This window comes from Gouania willdenowi, chromosome 14 (assembly GCF_900634775.1).
Source record: "Gouania willdenowi chromosome 14, fGouWil2.1, whole genome shotgun sequence".
NCBI lineage: Eukaryota > Metazoa > Chordata > Actinopteri > Blenniiformes > Gobiesocidae > Gouania > Gouania willdenowi.
Genome location: NC_041057.1, coordinates 11,011,848 through 11,026,052, shown reverse-complemented (window position 1 = coordinate 11,026,052; position 14,205 = coordinate 11,011,848). Strand labels below are relative to the sequence as shown.

At 38.0% G+C, this 14,205-nt stretch overlaps 1 protein-coding gene across 2 annotated transcripts in view; it reads left to right on the top strand.

Annotated features, from left to right (window-relative positions):
- nsg2 (neuronal vesicle trafficking associated 2) overlaps positions 1 to 14,205 on the top strand; it is a 46,943-nt gene that overhangs the window by 12,100 nt on the left and 20,638 nt on the right. For both annotated transcript variants that reach the window (XM_028467562.1, XM_028467563.1), the window contains exon 3: positions 3,424 to 3,534. In XM_028467562.1, the coding sequence (XP_028323363.1) occupies positions 3,424 to 3,534 (111 nt within the window). The remainder of the gene's footprint in view (positions 1 to 3,423; positions 3,535 to 14,205) is intronic.

The window sequence follows — 14,205 nt, the reverse complement described above, 5'->3', positions numbered from 1 at the left end:
TTTAATAAAAGAGAAAAAAAAATTCATTTGAATCTTTATAACTGAATAAAAGCTAATTGAACCTGTGCTTTCATTTTATTTTATTTTTGGCTGTCACATTGAACATGCAATTCAGCTCTCCATGTTGGCACGGTGATTTAAAAATGTTTCTTATTAGAAACAAGATCACTTTGTAAAACCCACGTCTTCATGTGGATAGAGCTCTTAGCTCTCTGAAGCCTTCAAAGGTAATTGCCCCTGCAAATTATTGAAATAACATTAATGTAGTTTCCAAAAATTAGACCACAACTGATCAGGTCTAATGGATTTACTGTAATATTCTTTTTGCACCATTTTGTAACTCAGAGAGAGATGTATAATATTCTTCTCTCTCCTCTGACGTTCTTTGAACCCATTTGTCCTAAACAAGCTGAAATAAAGACAAACTGTGGCAGTTTCATGTTGTGCTACCAATGCAGCTCTGAATCAGATTAACTGAGAGGGTTGACAGGACGGAGCTCTGCTGTCTCCTCTTTGTGCCAGCAATATATGTGAGGTCCTCAACTGTGGATCCATCAAAGCTTAAACATGGTTGACATCAGAGTTACTTTAACTGCCAACTCTCATGGATATCTGGATGAATGGGAGCAAAGCTTTTCTACGATAAAAATTTTTCATCTTATTTTGGTTTTGCTTCTTTTGTATATTGTTCCTTTCTTGTATCTGTAGGTTTACTGTTGCTGTACAATAGGTAGTGTTGGGAAAGTCCCTTTTCTACACAAAGTTCACAAATTTCAAAATGAACTAGTTCAGTTCATAATTCAAAAATGTGGAACTAAATTCTCAGTTCCAAAAATGAACTGGTTGAAAGTCTTTTTTTAATATGTTGCAGTGAAGAATTCTAGGTAATACTTTACTTGACGTTTTATACATAAGGCTGACATTATTCTATCATTATGCTGTCATTAGCATGAATAAGGTGTCATGAAGGCTGTCATGAAGGCTGTCATTAAGCGTTGTTCGCTAAGTTATGACACCATTGGAGCTATGTTGGCATTTTTTGGTTTAGGTGGAGGGATCTAGTGGGGTTAGGGGTTAGTGTTTGGTAGGGTTAGAGTTAGAGTTAAAGTTAGGGTTAGTGTTTGGTAGGGTTAGAGTTAAGGTTAGGGTTAGTGTTTGGTAGAGTTAGAGTTAAGGTTAGGGTTAGTGTTTGGTAGGGTTAGAGTTAAGGTTCGGGTTAGTGTTTGGTAGGGTTAGAGTTAGAGTTAAAGTTAGGGTTAGTGTTTGGTAGAGTTAGAGTTAAGGTTAGGGTTAGTGTTTGGTAGGGTTAGAGTTAAGGTTCGGGTTAGTGTTTGGTAGGGTTAGAGTTAGAGTTAAAGTTAGGGTTAGTGTTTGGTAGAGTTAGAGTTAAGGTTCAGGTTAGTGTTTGATAGAGTTAGAGTTAAGGTTAGGGTTAGTGTTTGGTAGAGTTAGAGATAAGGTTCAGGTTAGTGTTTGGTAGAGTTAGAGATAAGGTTCAGGTTAGTGTTTGGTAGAGTTAGAGTTAAGGTTAGGGTTAGTGTTTGATAGAGTTAGAGTTAAGGTTAGGGTTAGTGTTTGGTAGAGTTAGAGTTAAGGTTCGGGTTAGTGTTTGGTAGGGTTAGAGTTAGAGTTAAAGTTAGGGTTAGTGTTTGGTAGAGTTAGAGTTAAGGTTCAGGTTAGTGTTTGATAGAGTTAGAGTTAAGGTTAGGGTTAGTGTTTGGTAGGGTTAGAGTTACAGTTAAGGTTAGGGGTTGGGGTTGGGGTAACAAAAGGTTAGGGTAACGAACGACACTTAATTACAGCCTTCATGACACCTTATTCATGCTAATAAGGTGTCATGAACAGCGTAATGGGTTGCCTAATGCATAAAACTTCAAGTGTTGCCAAATTCCCCTCAGAATCCTGAAACTAAACTAACAATAATTTTCAATTTAAATTGCTTTAGTTTAGTGATGTTTTAATAATTTCTCCTTAAAAAAGACCATTAAATAGCAAGTTTTTCCTCCTGTTTTAAAAAAATATCCTGTACGGGTGAAAGCTGCAGCTGTGGACTGAATAACTGCCATTTTAATGTTTGCTGTTGAAGTTGTTGATGTGCGCAGTTGGGTTTTTAAACTCGTGGGCAAAGTTTAGACAAAAACGTAACATTTTTCCCACCTGAATCTACTCTGACCTTCTCTAAATTGATCAGGCAGAGATGCCATTAATTTTGGAGTGAGAATCTGGTGTAGAGCTGCTGGTACTGCTTCCAGCAGTGTAACTCTGTGGTACGTAATTAAAGTCTGTTTACGACGTGTTTTAGCCAGGTTATTGCCTGGAAGACTCTTTGGAAATCTCGCAATCTGCTGAGCAAAGTTCAGAGCGCGTTTCAAGTTTGCCCACAATATGAATGAGTTCATGAAAGATCATTCCATTGAACAAACACGACAGTGACATTAGGGCAGCATTCAGATCTTCTAGAAGATCTCAACGTACTAGACATCTCAGCTATTGTAGTCTTTGGAGGTTCCAGCTTTACATTGTACTCATGATCTTCCTTCTCAGGTCAACAGCTCCTTCAGTGAGGTTGTTTGTATCTCTTGGGGCTTGGTACCTTATCTCTAATCCCACTGACTTTGCGTCCTGGCTACCCTACCGTTGCATTGTAGTATTTCCTTGATCTCTAGTTGTGATAGCACCTCGCTGCTACAGATGTTGGAACACTGTGCTACTAGATGCTTTTTAGTTTGCTCCGTTTGTGGGTTACAAATATTCAGAAGTTTTCACATTATCTTTAAATATCATCAATTCTATGCTTTGTTTCAGTAGCTAATCATTTGCCATCAGGCTGTCCTGGTTTCCCATCATCGGACATGGACCTCGCTAATCCCGGCAACGTTCCAGCCCCTTCCTCACTTTTTTGAATCAACTATTTTTATTATTTGTGTTCTCCGCAGTGAAAACATGTTTTAGTTCCAGTTATATCTGAATGTGTATCCCCACAGTTGCTCAGGGGGTCTCAGTCAGAGCATAAACCTGTTCTCAGAGGCCTTATAAAAACGACATTTATTACATTTCACAGAAGCTAATCTTTGATATCTGTATCAAGAAAAAGACATGGATTTATAGCACAACCAAGACAAGGATAAAGTGTTGCATTTTTTCATTAGATTGAATGCCTGCTCTGGTAGATTTCCACACTGGTCTCATCATATGAGCATATATAATGTGTTGTTCCACCATGGCTTTAGAGTCTCATGCCTGAAATCTACAAGCCCTATAAAGATACCTGCTTGCGTGCCTTCATTAGGATTAACTGCCATTAAGGATGTTTGTGCTGGCTTGTTAAGTGTGAACAAAATTCCTTTTAAGAACAACACTTTGCCTCTGCTAATAGATTCAAACCTCGCTGAACTGATGCCTGCATTTATTTGTGTTCTTCAGGTGGTGGTGAAAACCCGGACAGAGTACCAAACAGAGAAGAAACGGCTGAAGGTTCCTAAAGTGGAGGAGTTTACCATCAGCTTCACTGACGGGGTGTCTGAGAGACTCAAGGTAAGACATGTTTGGCTGCTCATGAATCTTAATCAAACGCGTGTCAGCCACTCATTATGCTGGGAGAGGGACCTCCACTTTACACTGATGGGTAATCGTGCTCGTACTTTGGTAATATAAATACACAAAGATCAACAATTAGGAGTAATATGACACCCTCATGCCTACGGGGCGACACATGCTTTCATCTCCAACCTTAACACAAAACACATGCAGTCATGCATACAAACCTGTGTAAACAGTGTAACACCATTGTGTCAATACAATATGCTCGAAATCTCTGAGGGATGATTACTGTATCTTGTTGATGCTGATCATAAAGCAGATGTGAAGGTAAAGCAGGCCTAGCCTTGTAGTAATTGTGTGTGTGTGTGTGTGTGTGTGTGTGTGTGTGTGTGTGTGTGTGTACAAGGTAAGAATCAGATTTATCCACCTCCAGTACCAGGTTTAACATGTAACTGAAGCGCACGTGTCGGCAGGAGAAAATAAAAATGGCAGAAAATATGCATTATTGTATAAATAATGATTATAATGATATAATAACAATCTAAAATTCAGCAATTTAATAATTGCATTATTTTCCCCTTTATTTGTTTCACATGAATGCAGTCATTTTTAATTGGTAATTGTGGAAAAAAACAAAATTTTTCCACAAATCTTACAATTTCTCACAAACAATTCCACAAAAATCCTCTAAGTTTTGTAACAAAATCAAGAATTGTTCAAGTGAATTGAATACAATATTGAAAACTAGGGAACAATGATTTTAAGATTGTTCTTTTTCCCCCCCCTCTTAAAATCTGCTGGTCCATGTTTGGCCCCTGAACTAAAATTAGTTTGACATCCCTGACTTAAAGCTTCTATAATTATAATAAACCTAAAATTTACCCACACAGGTTTAATTATATGATTCTTGTGCAAAAGGCAGGACAATTTTGCAAAAATCATTCACATCCCTGCCTCTCCGCCTGCTCTGGTCGCCAGGGGAGAATTAAAAAACTCACGTTGTCATGGCAGCAAAGAAAAGCCCCCTCCATGGCAACCCTGACAGAGATCGTAGCTGCTAGCAGGGAGAAGTGTATAAGGTGTGCAGATGTTAAAATAAAAGCAGAGGAGTGAAGGATCTGTTATGACACCTGAGGTATTTCTAAAATGTGTTTAACAGAGAGCGTTTGGGGGAAGTAGCGTAGAATCAGGCACTAGTGCAGTGACGCTGGAGGGAGGCCATCCTGCTCAGATTAGATAGAGACGAGATCGCCATAGGTCTGCGTTTTCATGGGAAAGGAAGGTCAGAAGCGCTTTGTCAGGAGAATCCAGTTTGGGAACATTGATAGACCACCTATTTCCTGGTTTTCATTTGCACTTCAAAGGCCATATTTTTATGAAAAACATATTTTCTTAAAACTGTATAATAATAATAATAATAATAATGCATTGGATTTTATATAATGCTTTATCATAGACACTCAAAGCATTATTCTTTCACTCCACACTTAGATCAGGCAATTACAGGCTGGCATGGCCACATATAGGCTTTCTTTTTTTGATCTTCATTTGTAGCAGCTATGGAGGTACCAGACACACATGTACTTTATTACATATCTTATTATCCAGAGATTATCATCGGCCCAACATGTGACACAATAGGTTGCAGTTAGCAAGAGTTTATGGTTAAGCTTGTTTTTGTGAATTATTTCATATTGTTACTATAAACAGAAGTTTATGTTATGTGTTAATTACAAGGTTATTGTGGTTGTTGTGAGAAACTAAAGAAGGCTCATGTTCTGTGTCCATCATCTCACTGTGTTTACAACCAAACATAACCTTATTTGTCATTTATCCATATGTCACATGAAATTACATCTGAAATCAGGAGGTGAAAAAAGCCATTGCTTACTTATTAGAATTACAATTTGCAACATTTTTATTTATTTGTCTACTTCAAGTCTCATACTAGACTTTAATCTATTAAGCAATCAATAAAACTGTATTTAAAAAAGCAATTTTCATATAAACAGTTGTGCCACAGTGCTTTACAATTTAAAAACTAAAAAGTGGAAGAAAAACGAAGAATTAGACCCTGCATATCAGAATCCACTGCCTTATGTTTAACACTCCTGTGTTGTGTAGTAAAACACCTACACACTAATACCGTCTATGAATTAAATGTTGGTCTTTGTAGCAGATTTGTTGTCAGTGTGCTCCTTTAGTTTTTAGTTTTTTTTATTATTTTATTTAAATGAGTTGTTTCCATCAGACATTTATTAAATAGGAGCTTTAACACTAAGCCGTTTTTTTTTTTTTAATACTTAAGTGCTACTGCTTGTGACACATCTTTGAAGTCTTTAGTCCTACTCTAGTGTTTGATGGCCAATCAGAAACCTGTTTGAGACTTATGCAGATTTACAGTATAAAGATTGGAAAAAAGCATTCACGGTATCACAGTAACATGCGTACAGCTAAATATCTAGGCTGACTTGTTGAGATATTGTTGCTTCTCTATAGCTGTGTAGAATGTAGAGCTACAGAATTTGCCGTCATCCCTGTCTTGCCATAGCACTTTAGCTTCCGTTTGGCAGAACGACATTTCAAGTCGCAGTGATTTTGTGCAGCATCCTTTAGTTTTGGGCTCGAATGAAACTCCTGCTCGCTCGCTTTGCTTGACTGACAGAGTTGACTCTGCAACCACACACACACACACACACACACACACACACACACACACACACACACACACACACACACACACACACACACACACACACACACACACACACACACACACACACACACACACACACACACACACACACACACACACACACACACACAGAGTGCAGAGAGCTGAACGCTGTGCTTTGCAGAGCAAAGATTTCTGGATGAAAAGCTTGCACATCTCTTCTCTGAAAGCTTTGCAGATTGTGTTGATGGATGGAGAGCTCAAAGTGTAAAACGCTCTCTAATCTGCCCTCCCTCCCAGCCTCGTTCCTGCTTACCACAAGCTTCTCATGCTTTCTTTCCACATCTCTGTTACAAGGCTGGTCTTTCAGGGTTTTTATTTTTAAATTGGTAAACATATCCATGCTGGTTTATTTGTTCGTTTGTGGTTAATATACAAAAAACCTATACCAGTGTTTTTCAATCTTTTTTGAGCCAAGGTACATCTTTTCAGTGAACAAAACTTCAACCCAAAAATGTTAAAACATTAAACTTTGTAGCCTATATTAACAACATAGTCATTCTTATCAAAGTGTCTTGAATAGGAATCAAATAAACACAAAGAAAAACGTTTTTTACGATCTTTCATATTTCTTATTTAAAATAAAAAAATGCAATATACAGTCATTCTTATGTTGAATACAAATCAGACAAAAAGTTTTATCATCTTTTGGATCATTTTTGATTGTGTATTTTTTTTACAATATTTTTATGAATATAAGTTAAGGTAGTTTTATTTGCATACATCCAGAGAGGTGGATTGTGCAAATATGCACAATAAGTTAATTAGTCTAAAAAAAAGTCCCTGGCCTGTACCACTTACAGAAAGATAATTCTGCAACAAATGCAAACATTAAAAGGGATCTTGTAAGCTTGAGAGAAAAATAAAAACGTCACAAAGAAGAACCAGCTTGTATTCGTTTCATCACATATTCCTTCATCCCCTGACCTTTTATCATCTTTTATCTGTCCAACCATGTTTCCCAGATGGACCTTCATTTGGACGAGGTTTGAGTATCACTGCTTCCTATATCACTCCACCTTTCCTCCTCCTCCTGTTCTTTATCGGTTTGTTTGCTCCCACTAGGTCTAGGGCATCATTTATAAAGCATTACATAGGATTCATACTGAAAGTGTGCATACGCTGAAGATTTACTGTGCCAAGAAATATTGTGATTTATAAAACCGCGAGTATGCACACCTGCAATATCCCATCCTTGATACACCCACATTCTAACAAATGGTCAAAAAAAAAAAAGAACGACTTGAATGTTTTTTCTATCTACATAAGCCTGCTGACCAATGAGATTCTACGCTCGATCATAGTATCAAAGACGAGGAAAATACATTTCTCAAGTAGAGGTGCTTGTGCATGATGGATGCCAGAAAAAGTGTATTATGTATTTGGTGGTGACATGTAGTGGCATTACTAATAAATGAAAAGCAAATCAGTAACATCATCATCACAGCGAAAAGTGGCAGGGGTGAAGAAAAAGCGTTCTGATCTGAAGGTGTTTCCTGTTAAAACTAGGCTTTACACTGATCTGATCGGCTATATCGGATCAGCCGATATTTTGCATTTTATGCAATTAACTCATTGCCTGACAAAAATGTCTAAAGACGTCTTTTGGGTTAGTAACGTTGACTGCCAAAGACGTCTATAGGCGTCAATTGTGCTTTTTGGCTGGGGTTGCTATAGGAGACATTGTGACGAAGCTCTCCTGTGAATATCTAACTTGTACCATGGTGTAGTGACCAACTGGTGACCTTTGGATGAGTAATCACCCGTGTTGGGCAGAGCTCAGAGGGAGACGAAAGGAATTTGCAAGACAGAAAATAGTTCTGCAAGAGTTGATGCTGAAGCTCCCAGCCGTGCACACACTCGACCAGAGCATGTGTGGAACTAAGTGGACTATTGAGAGTGTCACAATAGTGAGATAAAACAATCAAAACACGGGGGAAGCAGTGACACTCGGCATGTCCGGGAAGAGGAAGAAGTTGTGTGTGTCGAAAATGACGGGGGGAGAGACTTGGAGGAATGCCAAAATACAGTAAGAAAACAATTCAACTCTGACACAGATAGCAAAATATTAATAATTTTGCCCTCAAAAGCCTGGTCTCAGTGTTTTTTTTGTGGTTTTATAGTAGGAAACTAATGTTGAGGTGTCAAAAGCAAAAAATAAATAAATTGCTTCAAAGCCACCAATATATTTTTTTCAGAAAAAGCGTTTTTATCAGCTTTTTGTCACAAATTGCAATTTGTGTAAAACTTGTCTCTATTCAACTGCTGATTACAGAAGCTAGAAACAAAACATTTTTTTCTGATGAAACTAGAGAGTAATCTTTCAGAATCTGGTTTCAGATTGTCATAGTACAAAATATTCTGTGGGTCTATAAAAAAAAAAAAAAAAAAAAATCAGTGAAAATCATCTAAAATCCCTGGCAATATGGGGTTGGCTGCTCTGAAAAGGGCTGGTAGTGAATGAGTTAATGTGATCAGCTATAATGCCTTAATCCGCCGATCCGATCAATGACATCATTGTCGTGATGAAACTTTCTGTAGATGCTCTCATTGCATTGTTTTATCCATCTAATTTACACCAAAGAGTTGTTTGCTTTACGTGACACGGCGTGACCGGCGAAAATGTCTCTCGGTTGGAGCGAAGTGGCTGAGCTCCGGCCATCTTCCCCAGTCTACTGGCTCTGAAATCGGGGGCAGCGTCTGCTGTTAGTATGTGTGTGTGCGCGCGTGATTATTTTGTGATTATTTTGTTTATCCGGCCCGTGCATGTTAAGTTAGAGCAGAGTGATGCGCTCACGTTTATTTTCGCTCTCATACCGGAAACTTCTTCCTGTCCGTTTCAGGGTGGTGGTGGACATGTGCTCGTGTGTGTGTGTGCATCCCACCTCCGCTGTGCACCTGTGAATATGGACTATAAGCAGCAGCAGGTTTTCTGATGCCACAGTCAGTAAATATGTTTTTGCTTCGCTAATGCTGATGAAGGCTTCACAGAGTTCCAGTGTGGTCTGTCTGCACAGTTTAATTTCCAGCTCTCTTGTAGTGAACACAGTTCACTGTTCAGGGATTAAATTAAATGGTTTATCTCACATTTACAACTTGAACTCATATGATCGGATCGTTGATGGTTTTTTTTAAAACTCACTGATCGGTGATCGGCCCAGAAATCCTGATCGTGTAAAGCCTAGTTAAAACTCCTCATATCAGGTGGGGTGGGTCCACAACAGAGAAAGATGAGAACAATCTGGCTACATGTCTGCTGCTTAAACACTTTTTGAAAGTAAGGGCAAGTGATTGATTAAAAGAAATATGTAGATAGATAGCTTTTTATTGTAATTGTTGACAGTCACAACAAATTTTGTAGCAGCTTGGAATGGTGTTAAGGCACGTAAAAAAAATAGAACAACAATAAAATCTTAATAACATAAAAGCAACGATTGGTTGGTAAGAAAGGTGGGTGTAAGTGCATTCAAATTCTTTTTAAGTTAAAAAATCTACCAAAACACAGTCAACAAATGTGATAGAAGACATTTACCCTTACCTTTAACAGCCTTTATTACCTAAATACTGCAGTGGTGCTTATGAAGGCTGCACAAACACATTATCACAGATGTGGATCTATAAAGGTAATGAGTTTAGAAACTGAAGGTGCTGTCAAATTAAAATCCAATATAAACAAAATAGAATTAGTAAAGACAAAATAGGCTCAGAAAAAGTGTCCAACTCAAAGTTCTAAAGCCAATTAGCGTCTAAAAGCAACTCCTCTCTCCTGAAAATCTAAGCTAGGCTCACTAAGTACAAACAAAAGAGAAACAGGAACTAGATCAGTTTTTTTTTTTACTTTCTGGCTTTAGGGATGCATTTTGCTTTTAAAGCCAAGGGGATGGACCATCAGTCAATGAAATGAGAAGTGAATATTAAGCTAAACTGCAGGTTGTAGCCATTGTGTCATAAAAACTCCAGAACATACAGAAAAGTGGACTCTAAAGTGAGCAAATATTCATAATTTATGGTCATGGGGACATTGTTGTTAGTCCCAAATAATAATAATCATGACCAAATCTAATGAAAATGTAATTGTTTAGTAAAAAAAATAAAATACCACTTTGTCCCAACATCTGATGCCATGAAGATTTTGACATTTTAGAGGATTATAGTGATAAGCATTGAACGATCCAGGTGTAGAGTCACACATTTGTAAATCCTGCCACTGTCGCACTCAGTGCCAGCTTAAGTCAGCATGGCCGTGCATGTGACAGTCCAAAACAATTATCCCATTAATACTGTCAGATAAAAGCTGTGCTGCTGCCGCCTCCACACGACCTTCACTGTTCATTAGGTCAGAGGTAATTACTGCGGTGTTTTCAAAACCTTTCACTGTTTCCTTTTTCACATAGTCTTTCTTTTTTGTTTAATATGGATGGCGAAGAGTGCTTCAATTGTGGGGAGTGCTCATCTGATCTCAGTTTAACGCCCACGCTGATGCACAAACACACACTGCAGCCAATTATGGAGAGCACAGCAGAATTATCTGCAGCTCGGGTACAATAATCTCTTAACTTGTATTGTTTTGTTAGGCGAATATGAAGGACAAACACCCTCCGAGCTTCTCTGCTGCACTTCGTTGTTTTACATTATTGTTCAGCTTGAAGTAAAATCTAATGAAACCACAACCAATGCTCACAAATTAGCAACATAAAAAAAAAACACTTTAATATTGGAAAAATGTATGAAGGTCTGCACTGCAGGTTAGAAACAGATCTCAGTCTGGTTAAGATGATTTTAGTAATTGTTTCATTTTAACTGCCTTTGTGTTGTTGTGGGCCATTAATAACATTGGCTCTGTAATACTGTAGTTTGCAACCTTTTGTTTGTGGAACATGAGAGATTTAACAACTGCTAACCCTTCCTGCTTTAAACAATACAATTTAATCAGATATGTTTGTTTGAAAAAAGATGTAAAAGATTGAAATTGCCGCTTGAATGTTTGTTTTGATCTCCACCATAAATACTCATGGGATGTTGACGGATGCATAGAAGTGTTTTTACTTCTTTTTTTCCACACATAAGGAAGACAGCGATTTGCTTGACTTCATTTTTGTTTTAATTTTTTTCCTGGTATTTCCTATGATAACACCTCACTCTACGACACATTTAATTTTGGCCGAATTTGGATCTTTTCATTTAAATCCCAAAGTAAACCTGTTATTGATTAGCCACAACTCATTTCAGGAAAATATGTTGGAAGTCGCTTGTGCAGAGTTTTTGGGGATAAACAAAAGACATTTCTAGTAGTTTTAAACTGTGAAACCATGGCTGAGACTGGCTTTAGGTTCACGGCAACTCCTTTTCACTTTGGCAGCAGAGAGTTTTTTAATGCTACATCACTTTGGTTTGTAGTTTCTAGTGAAACCATTTCTGGGGAAATGCTGCGTCTTCACAAATAACGCACTCTAGCCCAATCTTTCTTCGATAATGTGACCGACTGTTGCATTGCCACTGATCATTTGAAAGGAGAGTCTTGTACAATACTCAGACAGCCTTGTATACAGTGCTTCAAGAAAAAATATTTTTCAGCGTGTGTACCACAGTGTAAAGATGTAAGAAATGAGAGGTTTTGACATCTGCATCTTCAGATAAAAGACCCGATTAAATAAGGAAGTGTTTGTATCAGGAAGTGAGAAGTTCTTCTTTCTCTATGAAGGAAAGTGTGGCAGATTTTAACATAATAGACCAACATTTGTAAGATAGAAACATGCTAAAAGCACATTGTTGGTATTCTGGAACTGTATTTTTTTAGCATCACAAATGTTTTTTTCATGAGTCCTAATGCGAGCAGAACGCAGTAATGGACTTGCATTATCTTCATTAAAAGCCACATCTCAGCCACTGTAGATTTTGCTGGAGGCTGCTTAAAAGTAATTAGGGACAAAGGTGCACGCTAACATGTTTTGGGATTCACTCTGTCCACCTTAATGCCTCACACTGCTGGAACTCCCTCACCTTCTTTTTGCTTTTACATCCATCCTTCTTTAACTCTCTCTCTGTGTATGATTTTTGCTCCTTTCTCTCGCTTCTCTTTTGCCATTTTCTCCTTTCTTACCCTCTTTTTTTTATGACAAATCCAAAGATTGACAGCAGTGTGCTCTCTCTCCATCATTAAGCTCAGTGCTGGGGAGCATTTTCTCGCACTTGTACCACAAACACTCTCGGTTACAACCGTGCCAGTCCCGTTGGCAGATACTCAGACGTCCTATTGTTGAGAGTTGGCCTCGGATAAAGTAAACCAGCCAAATGTGTTGCCCAGATCCTGCACCCATGGTGTGGAAAACACAAAGTCATTGGCCATTGTTAGATTAGGAGTCAGTTACAGGCTGCAGCTTTTCAGGCTTCAACTGGTTGTGATATTTGTACGGGCAGTGTCATGAGACAAGTCATTATCAATGTGAGGCAGAGAAAAGGGGCAGAAAACGGGCAGAAAAGGCAGCACTTTGAAGCATTTCATAACACAACAGTGATCTACACTCACAATCCTGTTCAGTCATCCCACAGGCATGAAAGGGGAACACACGAGTCATTTATCACTACAAAGAGTGTCAGAGACCCAACGACAGGCAGACAGATGGACAACACAATGTCCTCGAGCCTAAAAGGAAGTTACACAGACCCGTAATGCAGACGGACATCGCCGCTGTGCGTCAGTGGCATTCAGGTTGAGATCCAAACATTTCTCTTCTGCTACTTGTGGTTTTATTTCTCATGTCAAGCAGCACCTCATAGAACATGTACAGTTTTAGGAATATAATAAAACCTTCGCCAAGCACAGAATATCCTCTTTGTCAAATATGAGTAGTTATCTGATTCAATGATTCTGATCATGGTACCATGATCAGTCACACTTTGAAGGCCCTAACCCTACCACTACTCAACGAACTGAGATACATTTTTGAAATGTCACCAATGATAAGAAATCGAGATGTCTACATTTTTAAAATGGATTATAGATCCGGATCCCCTCTATAATTTAATGAAATCCTCCATGGCGTAAGTCCTAGGTTAAGGACAATTTTCAGCTGCAAATATGGTTTGACCCAGAAAAACAATTCCAACAAAAGGTTTCTCAGTGGTTTGCAGTAGTATCAGATGTACTTTAATACATACTAAAAGTTTATAAAATTTTGACTCCAAGAAAGGCACCATTTTTAAAATGGCGGCCGTCAGGTCCTTAAAATGACAATAATCTTTGAATTCCTCCAAGACCAGGAACATTGGTGCCTAATACATGTTTTGACCATGTAATATTCTAATTAGCATATTTACAAGATATATAAGTGATTAGAAGTACAATTATAGATCAAAGCAACTGGTTACAGGTGTATTCATGTGAAAAAAAGAGTAAAATTTTCCTTAAGTAATTGCATATTTCTCCTTTCTCATCTCATCTCGTCTTGCCTAGTGTTGGTGGTTTCTGTGGTTCATAACCATTATTCAGATTCAAATAAAGAATGAATTCATTAGAACTGTGTGGTACTGTAAAATTAGTCAAAACAGGGCTGCCACGTGAAGGCTCAGTACCACTAACTACTTTTATTTTTGTATTTTATTTCTAATATATTTTTAAATATTTTATAATGTGTTTTGTTTTTTTTTGCATTTTGTTTTTTGTTTTTCTAATACTTTTCTTATTGATACATATCTTTTTCTTCAGTTCTTTCCTCTTATTCTGGTTTAATTTTTTAATACTTTTTTGCTGTGTGACCGTCACTAGATTTACTATTAGTCATCACACTCCTCCTCCCATAGAGGTTGATTATAGTGATTCTCACAATTCCCAACTTGACATGGTCCACAAACAGGCATGCATGGTAGTCCATATGCCCTGCAACGGCACCGTTGTTTAGCAGGCAGTTGTGCAATTACAGTGGATCATCTGC